Consider the following 20,103-nt stretch of genomic DNA (forward strand, 5'->3'; position numbering starts at 1 on the left):
TCCTGGAATTCTTGCTCTAGAATTCCTAGAGCAGGAGTCTCTATCAGGAGTCTCTCAGAGCACGGGACAGCTCAATGGCTAGCAGAGGCTAACAGCAACCAGAATACCCGTTCCAGTGGGGCAGATAGAACATTATGAAATTAATGATCAATTGCTACATAGTATTAAGCACATCTATGAGTAAGGCCTTTGCTTATTTTAGACAAGTGCTATTTATGACAGAGGAACAAATAGTGACAGATTGCTGAGGCTTGCCTTCTGAAGACCCAGTTTTGGAGAATTATTCATCTTGAAAGCACTTCTCTCCACCCTGGTTTCCTCATGTGTGAAATGGGGACGATAAGAATACATACTATCACTGGGTTGTTGTAAAGATTAAATGAGCTAATACTACTCAGGCAGATACTGACCATGCTACAAATGGTAGTTCTTGATGATGTTCTTGTGATTATTTTCAACCCAGTGGGAAGAAGCTCGGCTTTGTAGCAGATGACCTTGATCTAATTCCAGACTCCCCCATCTCCTAGCTGTGTGACTTAAAGTCATTGACCCTCTCTGAGACTCTGTGGCCCCATCTGCGTGTCAGAAATAACAATGCTTACCTCACTGGGCAATTGAGAGGGCTAAATGGACTGTGAAATGCCTAGCACAGTGGCTGACATCTAATAGGTACTCAACAAATGTCTGTTTCACCCCTGGAGTGTTTTCTGCACACTTGGCTTTTCCACTATGGTTAGAATCCAAAGAGGCAAAGGTTTCTGTGCTTCTCATTGCTCCTTTCCACCAGGGGAATTTTCACAAAGGCAATGGGAGGTGGAAGATGTCTAAAGACATCCATTTCCCAACAGGTAAGTCAAGGCAGTACAGCGACAGAGGTCCACAGCCTTGCAAACAGCCCTCAGGCCACTACCTCAACGGCTTTGGATAAACTGACCACCGAGGTGTGCAGCCGCAGATGCAATTAGCAACAGGAAGCGAGCTCGATGATTAGGAGGATTTGGTAATTGAATCCACCAAGGATAATGACACTGACCTTCCCATTTGGAAATAAACTAGCATTTGGCTTGTAAATGGCTCTGCAATCATTCTGACTGCACACCCAGCACTGTGCAGTGTCCCTACTCCGAGGATGCAGGATAGGTAAAGAAGGATTGCATCAAAGGGGTTTTGGAAGAGCAGCAACATCCACAGCAGTGGCTGAGTTCATTCTGCTAACCCCGACCCGGCTGGCTTTGGGAAAGGGCAGAATTCCACACTTAGCTTCTACGGCTGCCTGGTGCTCCTTCCCAAAGCATGGGAGCCCCGGGCCAGAGGGCATTCCCTCGCAGTATCCCTTTTTAAAGCAAATCGGGAACTCCTGGGTTTCCAGCACAATTTGTGGCACCTTTTAAATTTCATCTTAGATTCACTGCTCCTTCTTCTTCCCTAAGTCTATTCATGTGTTCAGTCAGTCTATTCATGTGTTCAGTTACTAGGAATAGTAATGAAGCTAACACTGGGTGCTGGAAGACAATGGTGGTATGGCATCCTGAATGCTCTGAGTGGAGACTGGAGGTGCAATCACAGGGAAGCAGAAGAAGTCTAGGAAGATAGACATGGTCTGGGAAGAAAGAGCTGAAACCAGCATGAGGTTATCGGTGGCCACTGCAGCACTGCTAAGGACTGCTCCAGCCTCACCAGTCAGCGCATGGAACCCTGCCAGGACCAGCCTCAGCATTTCTCCCTGTGCGGGGGACAGTATGGTATTTCCAAAGGACAAGACAGGCAGGCCTGGCTTCAAACTCCAGCTTTACCAGTTATCAGCTATATGTCCTTCTCTGCATTGCAGTTTGATTATTGGAAATTGGGACATTTCTCTCTCTTAGAGCCAAAAATATATAGGTTTTTATAGTGAAGATAAAACATACTATATGCCTAGCATAGATAGCAAGCCATAGTAAGAGTTCAGTAAATGTTTATTTATCCTTGCTTAACAGACATAATTGGCACCATATGGGACAATATACTCTTAGCCTCATAAGGTTTGTCTGCTTTACTAAATATTTACATAGGAACTACGGTGTCCTCTTTAGAATTATTTCTTCAGTCTGACCCTGAGAAAAAATGCACTGTCCTAACTCGTTTGACTTCCCAGTTCCCATCGCCAGCCAGGATGAACAGGGCCTGACCATGTGATAATCTCCGTCACCAGTACCTGTACTTAATAGCAACGTGGGGTTTACATCTTAATTGTGGTCATGTCTTCCATGAAAAGCAAGCAACATGAAAGCAGGGATTATGGATTGTCTGCTGTGTGCATGGGAACTGCCATGGTAGACTCCAACTGGGCAGACCAAAGGAGCATGTTGGCGTCCCTGTTCCATTTTCCAAGAACTGAAAAATATGTCTGGAAAGATACAACAGAAACACATCTTTAAAAGAGCAGCAGTACGTAGCAGTAAACACTGAAGGCCAAGCAAACAGTGCCAAGCAAGCGTGGAGTCACGGGAAAAGCGGTCATGGGCCTTGGAGGAGGCTGATGGGAGTCTGCAGTTTGAATCCCAGCTCTGGCTTTTACTAGCAAGGTATCCTGGGGAGCGGGGAGGGGAGAAAAATCTGCTTATCCATCTGAAAATGGGGAAAACACCACCAACTGCTGCGATGATGACAGGAAGAATGCCTGGCACGTAGTGAGTGCTCAATTCACTGCTGGTTTCTTTCCTCCTCCTTTTTCTCATTTCCCCCTCTCTTCTAGATAACTGACATTACTTTATTCGCTAATGAATTAGAATTAGTAGTGGATGACTTTTATCTGCCTGTTGGTGACCACAGTCCTCTGTATACATACATTTGTACACCATCAAGCAGTTGCTTGTAAAAACACTTTCAATGGCTTCTTACTTTTTAAACAACAATCACAAAAAGCCCCACCTCCTTGGCCTGGCATCCAAACCTTTCCCTGGTAGGCACTGACCCCAAGCTGGAACCCCAGCTGCAACCACTCTTCTGCGTAAATGCTCACCCTCCAGGGTTCTGGGTGAGGTGGGGAGCGCAGTTTAGCCTTGGGTTAGGAAAGATGGTAAGGAAGGCAACCTGAAGGCAGTTACACCAACTTGACCTTAAAGCGCCAAGAAGATTCTGCTGAACAGACTAAGATGGGAAAAGGATTCTAGGCCAAGAGAATACCATATGCAAAGGTCTCCCTACAGCAGCGAGGGGTCATTCCAGGAGAACTCCTGTCCCCTCTCCACCGAGACTGTTCCCACTTCCCTTCTTCTCTTTACTAGATTAACGGTTGACTTCCTCCTCATTCCCTGCTGGACTCTGGAGTATCTCATCTTTTATACCCACAGTTTTCAAAGTGTGTACTAGGGATCCCTGAGGGTCCCTAAAACCTTTCAGGAAGTCTGTGAGGTCAAAACTATTTATAAAAATGCTACAACATCATTTTCCCTTTTCATTCTGGCTTTCTCGTGAACTCATGGTGGAGTTTTCCAGGTTGAATGCAGAAGCAGATACCTCTATAAAGCCAAACGTTGAAGGGATTTGCCAAAATGTAAAACAATGCCACTCCACTCATTTCTGTTTCTTTTGGAAAAGTCATTATTCATAAAAATATGTTATTTATGTTAAAGTAAGGGTTTATTATTGTTAATTTAAATAAGTGATAAATAACAATTTTAACATCTTTCAGTATTAATCACTAATATGGCAAATTTTGACAGATATAATCCACATAAATGAAAACCCTTTGGGGTCTTCAATAACGTTGAAGAGTAAAACAGAATGCTGAAATGAGAGAGTCTGAGTACAGGTGCTTTAGGGCATGCTGTGTAGAAAGCAGGAAGGCAGGGGAGGACAAGTTATATAAGTGTTCTTGGGTAGCCTTCTCAGGCAGCAATTTCTGCCCATGACTGGGATCCAGTTTGAGTTAATTTTTGTGTATGGTGTGAGGAAAGAGTCTAGCTTCATGCTTTTGCACGTGGAAATTTAGTGCCCCAGCACCGTTTGCTAAACAGAGGACTCAGTCTCTCTGCGCCTTGGTAGCCATAACTCTAACGTGAACTTTAAAAGACCACCTTGCAAGGCATTGTGACATTTAATGAGACAGGGAGAGAAAAACATGGTGTGGGTTCCCTGAAATGTAGCAGATGGTCAATGCTCATAACTGAAAAAATGGACCATGGATCTGAAAGTGCTCTGAGGCATGGGCCATCATGATTACCACATGACCAGAGCTGTTCCATCCCTAAAGGTCTTTAGCACCCATGGCCGCATTTTCTTGTCACCAAGGCCTGTGCCATCCTCAAGACCCTGATTTGTAACCCCTTTCCAGGAACCCCTGTTTCTCAGTGGTCCTGAGAATCCCTTTTTCTTCTCCTCTTCTCTTTTTTGTCCCTTACTTTCTACCCTAAGTTTTCATTAAATGTTCTTGGTTTTAATTACTTAATTTTAAATTGTTAACTTACTCAAATCCTTTTGGCAAGGGGGTGGGAAGGCATGACTGAATGAGTGAGTCAGTCAACTAAAAGACCCCTAATTAAAGACTGAAAAGTGAAGCTCCTGCAGCTAAAGTGACTCACAGGGGTCATCCCACTGCAGGTGTGAGAGGTGAGGCCGTGTGAAGCTAACTCCAGGGCTCTCCACAGTCCTCATTTCCTCCTCCCACCTTGGAAACATCCTTTTAAATCACGTCTCCCTCCTCCACAGTGTTTGCAACACCTCCTGATTTAGTTTTCTCTCTGAATTTCATTAGTGTCCCATTTACCTCCTCCTCCTGATCTCCTAGCCGTTAAGCAGGAGGAGGCTGAGTTGGCAGCAAGGGCTCCGCCTCCTGACCGAGGGATAGGGGAACTCACAGAGGAGGAGGAAAGGACCCCTGGGCTGCAATGCCAGATGCTGTTCTGGTCCACTGGGCTCAAGACAACAGACAGTAACTGGGTCCTGTCTGTGTGTCAGGCACTGAGGGCTCAACGATGAGGAGCTATTCTTGCCTCAGGAAATCCCCAGGCTCAAGGGGATGAATGGATAACGTCTGTGTCATGTGGTGAAGGGACTTCACACTCCTGGGCAGGCAGAGTGAATGCATGAAAAGTGAGCTAGTGGTGGGAGGAGAAAGGCAGTGGGGACATTCCAGGAGGAAGGAACAGTGTATGTGGAGGCTGGATGGCTTGAACAACAGTAGAATGTAAGCAAGTCACAATATGGAACCTGTTCAATGATTTGTTCTTACGCTCCCTCACTGAATCTTTACGAAGTGCCTGCCATGTGCCAGGCATCTTTCCAGGCAGAAGAACACTGCAGGGGCCAACAAAGTAGGTCCCTGCCCTTGTGGAGCTTATGTTCTAATAGAAGAAGACAGAAAATAGGCAATTAAGCTTGTCTAGTAATACATGCACCATGTAGAGACAGATGCTATGCAGAAAGGTTTAAGCGGAAGAGGGTCCCAGAAAGAACAGGCCTGGGAGGACTACTCCTTTGCACGCAGTGGTCGGGGTGGGCCCCCACCTTCACCTCCACCCCGCTCCACCTTGCCCACACCCCCGTGGGCCCCTGCAGCCCCTTGAGCAGTGAACATGCTGTTTCTCAGGGTCCATCAAGTGGCGGCAGGGCTGGGTGAGCAGGCTGCTGCAGTGGTTGAGTTCTAAGATGGCATTCGGACCAGTGTGGGGACAGAGGAGGAGGTCATAAACACTGATGAAGGGGCAGAAGTGACTGAGTGAGTGTACACACAGCACAGAGCACAATGGGAGGGATGGTGGGAGATGAGGCTGGAGAGAAAGCGGACCATCCCAGAGGGAAGACTCTTCCTGTGCCAAGGTGCACATTCAATCCCATCCTGCCAGACTCAGATTCTGCAGCCTAGTATTTTTGCAAAGTCTTTCCTGCACTGATTTAGATGAGTTCGATGGGACCAACTACGTGGAAGGCCCCCATGTGGGGATGAACAGCTGAATCATTTGGGCTGGGTGTTGGGGAACCAGGGAGAGAAAGTCCCTGGGGAGAGAGGGGTTGAAGAGGAGGAGAGGAGACCACACTTTAGGTTTAGATGGGGTGGAGGTCTAGATTCAATGACTTTTACATTTTAACTTTCATGTCACTATTACAAGTGAGTATGGTGAGGTTGAAGAGTTCAGCTTTTATCTTACTATGCTGAGTGAGCCTTGGTTTTCTTATCTTAAAAAATGGGGTCACAAGAATATCTTATGGGGTTGTGGGAGTCAAATGAGGTGCATCAATCAACAGCTTGGCACAGTGTCTCAGTAAATGTGACCCTATTTACCTGTCCCTCTAAAGAAAACAAAACATCTTTTTTTTTTGAGACGGAGTCTCTCTTTGTCACCCAGGCTGGAGTGCAGTGGCACAATCTTGGCTTACTGCAACTTCTGCCTCCAGAGTTCAAGTGATTTTCCTGCCTCAGCCTCCTGAGTAGCTGGGACGACAGGCACTCACCACCATGCCTGGTTAATATTTTTTTACTTTTAGTAGAGACCGGGTTTTACCATGTTGGTCAGGCAGGTCTCGAACTCCTGACCTCAAGTGATCCACCTGCCTTGGCCTCCCAAAGTGCTGGGATTCCAGGCATGAGCCACCGCACGTAGCCAAAAGGCAAAAAATATTAATTGAGCTCCTCAGAGAACCTGTGTCTCTACTGCAGAGCACTGATCTCAGTTTGTAGTTACATACTTGTCAGGGTGAGGGAAGAGACCACCTTTGTTTTTATTCCTTGTGATATCCCCAAAGCTTAACATAGTGCTGGGCTCCTGGTAAATCTTCCATATGTCTTTGTTGAATAACTAAATAAATGATTAATCAGAAGTTATGTAAGGTCCAGACTCCAGCACTTTTTATTTGGAAGACCTTTGACAAGACAATTTCTGTAAGCCTCAATTCCTTTCCTGTAAAATGGAAATCATATCTACTGTGGCAGAGGGAGTTACTGCTCTTAAAATATCCATGTCTTCCCACATCTCCTGGAATCCTAGAAGTCAGGCAGGACCACAGGGCTAGTTCTGGCCAATGGGTAGTGTGTCACTTCAGGACCAAGTCTTTAAGAGTCAATGTTCAACCTTCCAGGGATTTCCTCCTCTGCTACAGAGACCAAAGTGGCCAATCATCCAGGCCAGGTCGTACCCCTAAAATAGGGCAGAGATTTCATCAGCCTGGTTCCTAAGCCACTAGGTAGAGCAAAGCTTTCCACCAACCTTGGATGGATATGTAGCATGAGAAAGAAATACACTTTTGCTAGGTTAAGCCACTAGGATTCTGGAGGTAATTTATTACTGCAGTATAACTAAACCTAACAAGACTCATATTTCTATCCTGAAAGACTGCTGGAAGAATAAGAAAAAGTGCTTGGTACCTAGTAGGTTCACAGTAGGCTTTCAATAAAGGCCACACTTCCTCTTCCCTGGATCCTTGCTCTGCATCCTCAGCCTCCCTCAATGTGACCAGCTTTCACTTACAATTTCACTCCTCTCTGTACCATGTTCCTTCTGTGGCTTGAAACATCATTCCACTTTTCCCATAGAACCCAGAAGTTTCCTGCTGTTTTTTTTATTGCTTTATTGCACAGCAATATGAGGAAAAGCTTCTAGAGAGCCATCTTAGCCACTAGACCTGGCCTCCAGACGACTTGCCTTCTGTGCAGCCTTCCGCTCACCTCCCTGTATCCCATTCCCCACTGCGCCTCTGATCTCACTCCAGTTCAGCTCAGGATATAGCCACCAGAGTCTGGGCCCTGCACCCTGGTCTCCTGTACCCAAGAATGACCTTGATTGGCATTGCTGCCTCTCTAGTCCTAGACCCACATGTGACCTCCTTGCTGCCAGCACCCCCATCACATAACTGCTGGATGCTCGATCCTTGCCCACCTTGCCCTCCCACCATGATGGCTGCCAGGTTGGTTTCCAGCAACCATGGCCACCTACCAGTCCTACTGCATCTGCTCCAGGAGAAGGCTACCTTTACTCTGGCCAGACCTCCTCTACTTTCTATGCTGCCAAGCCACAAAAGCCTCCAACCAAAAAACACGCAAATGTTCAGAGTCTGAGATTGCATTTCTCATCAAGACCACAAATTTGCAGCTAATGATGGAAAATCAGAGCAGACAAGGGGACTGACCTGGCTCCATGTCAGCACGTTCTGAAGAGTCAGCAATGTTCGTGGGCCCTGCAGCCCTCTCTCCAAGGCCATTGGATCCTGAAGGACAGTGCGGGATCTTTTCTGTTGAAGCAGAGAACACAGATCCAACTGAGAGAGGTGGCAAGATGCCCCAATCCTTTCTCACAGACCCTCCACTCCAGCAGTCACTGCAAACACACACCATGGGAAAATGAGGCTTGTTCCTGGTCCCACAGCAATGAATAGAAGCAAGTGGGGTCCTAGCACCCTGCAAATCTCACACAGATGCTTCCTCTATGCAGCCTTCCTGAGAAGCTCGAATATACCTTCCTCTATTCTCCCATCTCATCTTGTGCTATGGGAGTAATGGTCTTGTCTTAAAATCATTGTTTACACACATTTCCTTGAGTGAACCGAACCCTGCAAGACAGAGACTGAAGATCTGCCCTTTTACAACCCAAGCACCCGGCACAATGTTTGGAGCAAAGTAGGAACTGAGTGTTACTTGCCCAAAGGATTGACTGCATACTGTGATAGGGGGTAGACAGGGAATGGAGCATGGGGCTAAGGTCTAGGGTTAGTAGCCAGTGGCCCCCGTTAACAGTTCCGTCACAGATTCACCAGACAAATAAGTCATTGACCTCTGAATCTTACTGTCTTGCTGCTATGGTTTGAATGTGTTCCTCAAAAGTGCTAGAACCTAAATTCCTCAATGTGGTAGTATTGGGAGGTACGGACTAATGGGGGTGCCTGGGTTGTGATGGCTCTGTCTTGACAAACGGATTAATGCATTCTTGTAGGAGTGCATGAGTTGTCTCAATCGTGGGTTGTTACAAAGCAAGGCTGGCCCCTCATGCTTCTCTCTTTCACATGTGCTCACTTGCCCTTCCGCTTTTTCCCCTGGGATGAAGAAGCAGGAGGCCTTTGCCAGATGCTGGCACCATGCTCTTGGACTTCTCAGCCTCCAAAACTCTGAGCTAAATAAATTTCTTTTCTTTATAAATTACCCAGTCTGTGGCATTCTGTTACAGCAGCAGAAAATGGACTAAGGCACTTGAACTGTGGAATGGGTCGATCTTCCCGTAATATACCACATGGGAGTGTTGGAGTCACCTGGGCAGAGGTCTTTATACAGAAGAGTTCTGGTTCTGGCCCAGCTGCTGATTGCAACCTCTGGCGAATGACTTCCCCTCTCTGAGCCTCAGTTTCCTCATCTGAAAGAAGGAAACTCTGAACTGGGAGACGTGTGAGGTCCTTTCTGGCCCTAGAATCCTATGACTATAAATTTGATTTATAGGACTCTGGGACTAAGGAGATATCTGTGCAAAATAAAGGTTTTTCCAAATGAAGAAAAGAAAGTCTACACTCCTCAAAAGAAGGGTAAGGGGAGGTGCTAAGGTTTTAGGTCATTTGCTTCAAGTCATTGTAAGAGAAGGAATAGGAATTTGAACATAGGCCCTCAAAGATTTAAGGTCCCTGTACTTTTCCTGCCCCATACTGCCACACTCACCCATAAAAAATACTACAAAATGCCTTATTATACAAGAGACCCACTAGGCTAAAGATTAAGGCATGAAGGGTATACTTAGGCATAGGAGGTTAACCCCTAAAAAGCCATTATTTGAGAAGTTCCCTGAATTCATTTTTCCCAAATAGATCTAGGATCCTAGCTAAAAAAAATTACTGTCTATTATAAGGTGAGGAATTGCTGGTAATTCCCATGAAAAACAAAATGCACTTCATTGTAAAATTTTGTGTCTTTATCTACATTTAATATGTTTCTTTATGGCAAATTATTTTAAATAAAGAGTAACTCTATTAGGCAGGAACATTCACCAGCCTCTGGCCAAGTACAGAATATCCCGTTGGTACTCTCCAGAGACTGGCTCCTGAACTCCCTTCAGGGTAGAATTTTTCTTCTTTTTTTTTGTAAGACGAGGATTTTGCTCTTGTGACCCAGGCTGGAGTGCAGTGGGATGATCTAGCTCATTGCAACCTCCACCTCCCGGGTTCAAGTGATTTTCCAGTCACAGCCTCCTGAGTAGCTGGGATTACAGGTGCCTACCACCACAGCCAGCTAACTTTTGTATTTTTAATAGAGATGGGGTTTCGCCATGTTTGCCAGGCTGATCTCGAATTCCTGACCTCACATGATCTGCCTGCCTCGGCCTCCCAAAGTGCTGGGATTACAGGCTTGAGCCACCATGGCTGGCCAGGGTAGGAAAATTAATGGGCACAAGTAGAGTTAACAAGAGTTTGGGAGTAAACTTAGAAAAGTCCTTATAAATCATATTATATTCATTAAGATTAAAAATAGGCAGTACACCAAGCAGGATATGACTATTATTTTACGCATTTCAAATAGGCAATAATGGCTATTACACCTTTAATTTTTATTACCCTGCCTTGTTCATTAGAAGTTTACCCCCGCTCCCCTGCCACACACACACAACCCCACCCCAGGTTCCAAAGACAGCAGGAAATTGGCTTCCTTGGCTATAACAATGGGCAAGGGACAAGGTACTTTCTCCGGTGTCCCCAAGTGCCAAATGTCTGATGGCTTTTAGGACACAGAGCTGTTAGCTTTGTCCCCAAGGGCCCTGCTGGGGTCCTAGTCACATAAGTGATATGTATGTTTGATGCTTGGATGAAACACTCAAATTTCTTTCTCAGGCCCCCTTTTTTCTGTCTGGGTTATAAAACTCCATCATCTATCCCTTCCCCTCATAGCTTCAGGCCAAAGCTTGTGCCTTGGCTTCTCACCTGTGCCTTATGGTCCCTCCCCCTTGAAGAAGCTGCAGAGCTGCAGTTTTTACTCCTCTTCTGCCCTCATCCTTGCCAAGGCTTCAGGGAAAACCTCAACTCTTTGTCTTCAGTCTTTCAATCTGTTTATTTCCTTTTCAAATCCTGTCCCTAAATTCCCTTTTTTTCAAAGTACCTCCAGTAGGCAATACAAAGACAGTTAATGAAACTAAAATGCTCACTGGTTGCTGGAAAGGTTTTAAAAGTATTTATGTGCTAGCATTCTGTCAAGGGGAAATTGAGTTAGGAAGGGATTACGGCATTATTCATTCATTCACATATTCACTCATTCATTCATATACTGAGGATTGTTGCTGGGCAGAACACAATAATGATTCTGAAGCAAATCCTGCTTTTGGGAAGCTCATAGGCTGGCAAGAAAAACAAGACATGGCCGTAGGAACTATAATGTTTGGCAGTTTTGTAAGAGAGATGCAGACAGAACCTAATGAGTGGACAGAGGATGGAGAGATCGCCATGGCTGACAAATCATGGAAGACTGCCTTGCAGCAGACTTTGTATAAGGTAGGGGACATGAAGACAGGGCAGGTACTCCACATAAGGGAGGAGAGCCATGGGAGGTAAAAGCATGACAAAGAACAAGTGTAGAGCTCAGCTTTCCAGCGTGTGTGAGCTGTGCAGAGGGGAGTGAAGGACATCACACCCAACAAGAGATGTGGGCCTCAACAGGCTGGGGAATGTGGTCATTGTTCAGTGAGTAATAGGGAGCCTCTGAGTGCTGTTGAGCAGAGATGTGACATAACTGGAGATTTGCTCTAGGAAGATGAATGTGGCAAGCCTTGCACAATATGAACTGGAAGAGGAGTTGCCTGGGGCAGGGAGCTCCTAATTGTGTGCCAGGCATTGGGTAGGCTGTTAGGTGCTTTGATGTTATTTAGCCTTCTAAACAACTGCAGGAGGCAAGCATTATCCTTCCAGACTTGGAGATGAAGAAAGGAGACTCTAGGGAATCTAAGCTGCTTGCTCCAAATCCCTTAGTGAGGAAGCAAGGGAGACAAGATCCAAACCCTGTTCTTTTCCTCTCTAGGCAAGTCATAAAGCAAGCTGTAACCCTGTGTATGACACCATGTACCTGACACAACTGTCTTTCTTCTCCCAGTGCATCTCCCGCCCATCCACGGGTATGTGGAGCTTGATCATTTCCTGGGTTGCCTTTCAGGAAGGCCCAGGTGGAATTAAATGCAGAGTGCCTCTACTTCTGTTGGATTCCCCTAAAGTGACCACAGATCAAGGAGATAAGATGATGCCTTGAGTTAAGTCAGGTTCCAGAACAAGAACACTGACTGCAGAGAATTGCAAAGGTAGCAGGAAACCACCCTCCTCCCTGGCAAGGAGTGTTAGTTTTTGTCTTTCCCTTTTCAGCTAAGCTGCGGTACCAGGAGTAGTGGACACAGAAACCCAGGAGAAAATCTTCTGGACACCCAGGAATCTGCTGGGGCCCTGCAGAATGTCAGTGAGAAACTCAGCATTCCTGTGCTCTGGGCTGACCCCCTGTTTAGGGAAGGCAGCCCAGAGGGCTCCTAATGCACTCAGAACTGTATCATCGCACCTGCAGCCTGGAGGAGATGACCTCCCATCAAGATGCCTGCTATTAAAACTTTGTTTAAGGAAAATAAAAAGATAGCCTCATTCTAAACGTGGGACACAGTGGTAAGTGTGTTCTATACTTGACAATCAAGGGTTCAGGTTTGCTGAGAAGCAGCCTGGCACAGGTAAGAGGTGGAGCTTTGGAAGCAGAGTGGGGCTGAATCACAGCTCCCCCAGTCACCAGCTGTGCAGCGTTGGCCAAACCACTTAGTTTTTTACATTTGTTTATTATTAAATAGGAATAAAAATAATGGACTAGAGAGAATAAGTACCTGACCCTTAGTACATACATAATAATGTAGAATAATTTCTTCTAGTCTTAAATGTTCAACATCATGGGCATTGCTTTCTCAGGGAGGTAGCGTTCCTCCTCACAAATTTACCAATTGAAGAAATGGATTTTTGGAGAAAAAATGCCAAAACTACAGCAAGCTATTCATATCCTTGAGCTAGCTCTTATGACCAGTGTCTTATAATTATTCATCTTTACAACTTCCTTTTCCACCAGACTGGGAGCTCCTTGAAGACAGTGACCACTATGTCTTCAATTCTCAGCACGTAGTTTTGTCTCTTTCTACCTCAGCTACCTTATTTTGAGATCTGTATAAACTACAGAGTCTGTAGTTCTTCTGGGATTTTTATGTTTCCAGCCTGGTTTGAAGAGTGACTTTAAGCAACACCTTTAGGAGCACATCCAATATTCTGAAAACCATCTCATTATCACGTAAATTATTAGCACAAAATACTTCACCTTGTTACTCTGCTAAGAGCTTTGGTTTCTGATCCAAGCTGATTATATGTGCCAACATTTTCAATAACATCTTAATAACGCCAATCCTTCCAGGCCTCTGGACAGAATCAGACCAGGTGGAGAGATCCAGAGTTCAAAGGCATCCTGAAGGGGCATGTCACAGGGGAAAGAAATGAAGCATCAAAACTGGATTCAAATCCTGTCTGTGCAGTTGGGACAAGCCAGCACAGTGCCCGGGATCAGGATAAATGCTCAGTAAAGGTTAATACCCTTCTCCTGACTCCTGAGAAAAGTAAAGCCATAAAACTTGTTGCAAGTAAACAGGGAGAGAAGATCCACCACATTCCTGAGTCCATTTAGAATATGGATTTTTTTAAAGCCTCTCTAAGGACTGGATGAAGCAGGTTATTTCATTTTAATTATGGTAGCTGCAGCTGCTGCTCGTGGACTCAAAGACCAATTTTCACATTAAAAAAAAAAAAAAAAAAACACATACACACCCACACACAAACTCACCGAGAAACTTCACTGCATACACAGAACAGCATCTCCTTCAGAGAGCACGTCAGTGAGGTGGAAAAATCTGGAATGGCCTGCTCTAGACACTCAGAGCCAGGTGGAAATCCCTGTGCGTGGTCACCCCCGCCTCCCCTCCCACCTTGCCTCCTCTCTGTCCTGAACGTCAAAGAGCAGCTCGTGAGCCACACAGCGTAATGGAATGTTTTGCGGTGAGCAGCTGCATATTTTTAACACACACAAGGGGAAATAAAGGCAGCAGATGGTTTTATGTAATCTTCCTATGAATTTTTAACTGAGAGTCCTCATTCATGGAGACCTGAAAAGATTTTATTTTTTCTTTTTTTACAGGTCCTCTGTGGGTCAAGCCAGCCAGCTCTGGACATGCCCTGGTGAGGCTGTGTGTGTTTGCCTCGGCCAGGGCAGGGAAGCTGGGAGAAGCCTGCTTGCCTTCTTCTGGCCTGGTTTCCACTCGGTGTTCTTTCTCGTGGTTCTTTCTCTGTAAACACACAAGTGATTCTCAACGTTTTCAATGTTCATAATGGAAAACTCATAGCAAACTCATGAATCCTTCAGAGGCATAGGTGTGCTGTGAAAATCTGAACCAAGTGTAGTCTTATGTTTGAAATGCCTGAGGATCTGTGCTGTGGCAGGGACGTCTGTCAGAGAGACGGTCAAGGGGAACAGATGGGGCAGATGTACCAGTGTAAGAGAAAAGATAACAGTTCCCACTTATAAGTGAGAACATGCAGTGTTTGGTTTTCTGTTCTTGTGTTAGTTTGTTGAGGATAATGGCTTCCAGCTCCATCCATGTTCCTGTAAAGGACATGATCTCATTCCTTTTTTATGGCTGCATAGTATTTCATGGTGTATATGTACATTTTTTTTTTATCCAGTCTAACATTGATAGGCATTTGGGTTGGTTCGGTGTCTTTGCTATTGTGAATAGTGCTGCAGTAAACATACGTGTGTGTGTATCTTTATAACAGAATGATTTGTACTCCTTTGGGTATATACTCAATAATGGGATTGCTGGTTCAAATGGTATTTCTGGTTCTAGATCCTTGAGGAATTGCCACACTGTCTTCCACAATGGTTGAATCAAGTTACATTCCCACCAACAATGTAAAATCATTCCTATTTCTCCACGGCCTCGCCAGCATCTGTTGTTCTTGACGTTTTAATAACTACCATCTGACTGGTGTGAGATGGTATCTCATTGGGGTTTTGATTTGCATTTCTCTAATGATCAGTGGTGTTGAGCTTTTTTTATATGTTTGCTGGCCGCATAAATGTCTTCTTTTGAGAAGTGTGTGTTCATGCCCTTTGTCCACTTTTTGATAGAGTTGCTTGGTTTTTTCTTGTAAATTTGTTTAAGTTCCTTGTAGATTCTGGATATTAGACTTTTGTCACATAGGTGGATTGGGAGCTGAACAATAAGAACACATGAACACAGGGAGGGGAATAACATACATTGGGGCCTGTCAGGGGGTTTGGGGAGGAAGACCATCAGGATAAACAGCTAATACATGTGGGGATTAATACCTAGGTGATGGGTTGACAGGTGCAGCAAACCACCATGGCACACGTCTACCTATGTAACAAACCTGCACATCCTGCACATGTATCCCAGAACTTAAGTAAAATTTAATACAGGAAAAAAAAGATACCAGGCTCTCATTTGAAAAAGATCATGTGTTTAGAGGATATGCAAGAACTGCCTGTAAAAATGGCCTAACAGGAAGCACTGGCAGGGGAGAAAACAGTTCTCAAATAGCCATAAGTGCTAAAAAGCAGCCTGATGAAGTTTATGGTGTCGGTGGAGAGTTTTTTCAATTTTCTGAAACTTGCTTTTATTTAACCAATGTCCACCTTTAACCCCTTCAAGCACATCATCAAAGATTCTGGGATTTAAAAGTGCAGGATAAACACAAACTCTAGTTCTCAACCACTGGAGTTGTCCCAGACCTCTGGGCCTCTGCTCTGCTGTGTCCTCAGCCTGCAAAGCCTTCTCTTCTTCCAAAGCCACTAGACCCTCTTTTATCTATCCTTCAAGAGCCAGTGCAGACACAAACACTTCCGTGAAGCCATCTCTGTTGCACCCAGCAAACCCAACTGTACTCCCATGCCCAAGAGTCACCAGGCTAGCTGATTCCACCACTAAGTCCCAGGGGTGACCTGACCTCTGCCTAGGTCTAGTGCTCTTTGATTTCTTCCTACATATTATACTGTCAGTGATATTTCTAAAATGCAACCCTGACCCTCCTGTTCCTTGTTTAAAGCCCTTATTGCTCCCCTATTGTCACTGGGGAGAAGAAATCCAAACTCTCCCCTATAGCAAGCAGTTCTTTTCACTGTCCAGCCTGGCCACCTTTCCAGCCCAGTCCCTGGCCATTCTCACCCCAGACCCTGGATGCTTCAGCTAAACCACAGTGTTTTTCACAATAAAAAGGAAAACACACACACACACACAAACTCACCGAGAAACTTCACTGCATACACAGAACAGCATCTCCTTCAGAGAGCACGTCAGTGAGGTGGAAAAATCTAGAATGCCCTGCTCTAGACACTCGGAGCCAGGTCACTCTGTCTTCCATGGCTTCCATGGCTCTTCCCTTGGCCTGGGATGCCCCTTGTCCACTAGTTTCCCTGGGCAGCACCCCATCATATTCTGGTGAAGCATCTCCCCTCTCCTGGGAACCTTTTTCCCACTGCTCCCACCACGTGGGTTGTGACAGTCATAGGTGCTGTGCGTCAATTATTTCTGGCTCTCTACTTTCCAGGTACACGGTGAGAATGTCCACCCTGATAGGGCCATGTCACTAACTGTGGTGTGAGCTGTGAGCAGAAGTGTACCGCTTTCAGGTGTATTTAACTGCCAATACAAGACCCTCCAGAGCTCTCTCTCAGCACAGTTGGGATGGCTTGTCAGTCTGGGTCCCCGGGGACTACGATGAGCAGAAACCCCTCTCCTCTCACCATCTCTATTGCCCACAGACGATGTGGAGTGTAAGACAGGATGAACCCCTTGTTGCTATCAATTCTCTGTGATTTAGAGGATGATGTGCACCCAGCGTGAACTGGCTGATCTGACAGATTCATGGGTCCCATGACAATTGTCATGGTCTTAAACAATCCTGCCTCACTGGCTGTCCTTGATTGGTTCAGGGCTGGGCACCTTAACAAGGCTGAGTTAGTCATTGTTCCAGACCCCATTTCTTCCCTTGAGGAGACCGGAACCTGATCAAACATGAACCAATTAGAATTCTTCCCTGGGATTTCTGAAATCAATAAATGAAGAAAGAATGTAGTATCTAGTGGTGCAAATTGTAAGATGCAAAAACTGAAAGCTGTTGGGGACCATGTGGGTGTTATGGGTTGAATTGTATCCTCAAAAAAGAAAATACGCTGGAGTCCAACCCCCCAGTACTGCAGAATGGGGCCTTATTTGGAGATAAGGTCTTTATAGAGGCAATCAAGTTAAAATGAGGTCATTAGGGCAGGCCCTAATCTAATATGACTAGTGTCCTTATAAAAAGGGGGAAATTGGCCAGGTGGGGTGGCTCACGTCTGTAATCCTAGCACTTTGGGAGGCCGAGGCGGGTGGATCACTTGAGATCTGGAGTTGGAGACCTGGCCAATATGGCGAAACCCCGCCTCTACTGAAAATACAAAAATTAGCTGGGCGTGGTGGCACGTGCCTGTAATCTCAGCTACTTGGGAGACAGAGACAGGAGAATCGCTTGAACCAGGAAGGCGGAGGATGCAGTGAGCAAAGATTGCCCCATTGCACTCCAGCCTGGGAAACAAGAGCCAGACTCTGTCTAAAAAAATAGCGGGGGTGGGGTGCGGAATTGGGACACAGAGACAGATATACATACAGGGACAGTCCCAGGTGAAGACGGGATTCACACTGTCCCGAGCCAAAGAACCAGGAGAAAGAAAAGGCCGGGACAGATTCTTCCCTGGCACCTTCAGAGGAGCACGGTCCTGCTGACACCTTGATCTCACACTTAAAGCTTCCAGAACTATGAGACAATACATTTCTACTGTTTAAGCCACTCAGTTTGTAGCACTTCGTTACATCAGCCCTAGGAAATCCAGAGAGTGAGGAAAGCAGGTCTGCAGTGAGAGAAGGAAGCTTACAAGCCTAAGAAAAGCAGACTGGGGCAGCAGAAAGGGTCAGAAAAAAATCTAAACAGAATTAGAGTTCCAATCACAATTCTCCTGCATCTCTGCCTTTTTTCTCGCTGGAGGGTTCATCTGCTTCTTGCATTCTTGAGATGGTATTATGTCCTGCTTTTTTTGAGACTGGATCTCCCATGACTCCCAGACTGGAGTGTAGTGCCATGATCTTAGCTCATTGCAGCCTCTGCCTCCTGGGGCTCAAGGAATTCTCCCACCTCAGCCTCCAGAGTAGCTGGTGTGCACCACCATGCTGGCTACTTTTTTTTGTAATTTTAGTAGAGATGAGGTCTCTACTAAAGACCAGAGGCATGCACCACCATGCTGGCTATTTTTTTGTATTTTTAGTAGAGATGAGGTCTCGCACATTGCCCAGGCTGGTCTCAAACTCCTGAGCTCAAGCAATCCACCTGTCTCGGCCTCCTAATGTGCTAGAACTACAGGTGTGAGCCACCATGCTCAGTCCTTTCTGTTTGGAGTATGATGGTTTGGAGGGATGATGGTTTGTCACTTCAAGCCAAGAATCCTAATGAACATTTTATAATATTTAATAATGATCATGCTCATCATCTTAAAGTTCTGAAAATGAGTAATATGAATGGATCCAGGTAATGGTGAATTGACCAGACTGTCCATGTTTGGACTGTCCAAACATGTCCCCAGAAGACAGAGACAAGGTCCCTCCTGTCTGGCTGCAACAGCCTTCATACATTCACACAGTTTGATCCTCCTGGTGTTTTCTTTAATCTGGTAACAGCCAGAATAAAATCTGAAAAAGATTTTCTTCTGCACAGTTATGCCTTTCTTCCCAATCCAAACACAACTGCATGCCTGGCCCCTTGAAATGCTCCAAAACAAAACAAGAAATCTCAGCCAAATCCCTCATCGTGTTTTATGTTATTTTCTTGGCTGTACAAACTTAGGAACCCTTTGTTTCTTCTGCTCTGTCCCTAGACTTTTCCTTCCCACATTTGCCTCTGTCCAGAGCTGCTATACCAGCAGCAAGGGCTCCCAGCTAACAGAGGGGGAGAGGGGCACTCTGAGGGAAGGCAAGCTGGAACTGATTAACCAGCTCAGACCTGAGCTGAAGGTCCCCTGAAGCAATTTACCAGCCTCATGGAATAACCATTGAACACAGGCCCTCACGGGCAGAATGTGGCTGGATAACGGGGTATAGATTATGGGTTTGGTCTTGCAGAGCAGAAGATCATTGTTCAAGGTACATTTGAGCCTCTGGGACAGCCACCATAGCATGAATGAACAGAATCATTGTACCTTGATGATCTGTAAAAGGCAACATCCTAGCTCTTCTCTGAAGGACTAGGGACAGCGATGATACTCCTGAGCAAGACTTGATGACTACAGTGTTGTAGAGTTCACACCCTCCCCGAAGTAAAAGAGGCTCTTGATTTTTCCTCATTTATTCTATCCAGGAGACCTTATAAAACATGATGACTTTATCAAGCTGCCAGCTGTCTGATCAGAGAAATTAGAGAAGAGCAGGAGTTTTCTAGAACAGGTGGGGGCCAACTCAGCTTTGAACAAAAGTGGGTGGGTGGGAGTGGGCAGGCTGAATGGACGCTGTGCCAGTCACTTGTGTGTTTGCTCCCAGATCCACTCCCCATGCTGGTCTGCTCTGTTGTGTTCTGCAAGGAGCCACATTTCTCAGGTTCCCTTGCTGACTGGCTTCTGGGGAGGTCGGGCTAAAGAAAGTCCCTGGCAGAAGATTGGAGATGAGAAGACAGCAGCCAGGGTATCTTCACCTCTTGCTTTGTCTTTGACAACATCCCTAGCAGTGGCCACATAACCCCCGTGGCTTCAGGTCCTGAGAGTCACCCTACAAAATGATTCTAGCTCCTGCTGGATTTCCGCAGCTTCTGGGATCCGGAACTATCACCTCCTCTCATTGTCCCTCCAGCCTAGGTGTGGTAGTCATTGCTGTCATTGGTGATTTCTGGGCTGAAACATGTACTGTTTAGCTTCTTAGCTGTTTTGTCAACTGTTTGACCAATTCTTTACATTAAATTCTCTCAATGGGAAGGTCGAGAGTGGTTTCTGTCTTCCTGCCTAAACTCTGACTGATAAAGGTGCTGAGACTCTGCAGGCAGGAGCGTCACTCTGTGGCCTCGAGGACAGTG

The 20,103-nt window shown here is 45.7% G+C and overlaps 1 protein-coding gene across 1 annotated transcript in view; it reads right to left on the minus strand.

Moving 5' to 3' along the window:
* Positions 1-20,103, minus strand: part of TENM4 (teneurin transmembrane protein 4) — a 3,098,737-nt gene that overhangs the window by 558,836 nt on the left and 2,519,798 nt on the right. The window contains exon 8 of the mRNA XM_050757454.1: positions 8,104-8,205. Coding sequence (XP_050613411.1) covers positions 8,104-8,113 — 10 coding nt within the window. The 5' untranslated portion in view covers positions 8,114-8,205. The remainder of the gene's footprint in view (positions 1-8,103; positions 8,206-20,103) is intronic.

The sequence above is a fragment of the Macaca thibetana genome, chromosome 14 (assembly GCF_024542745.1).
Source record: "Macaca thibetana thibetana isolate TM-01 chromosome 14, ASM2454274v1, whole genome shotgun sequence".
In the NCBI taxonomy this organism is placed as follows: Eukaryota; Metazoa; Chordata; class Mammalia; order Primates; family Cercopithecidae; genus Macaca; species Macaca thibetana.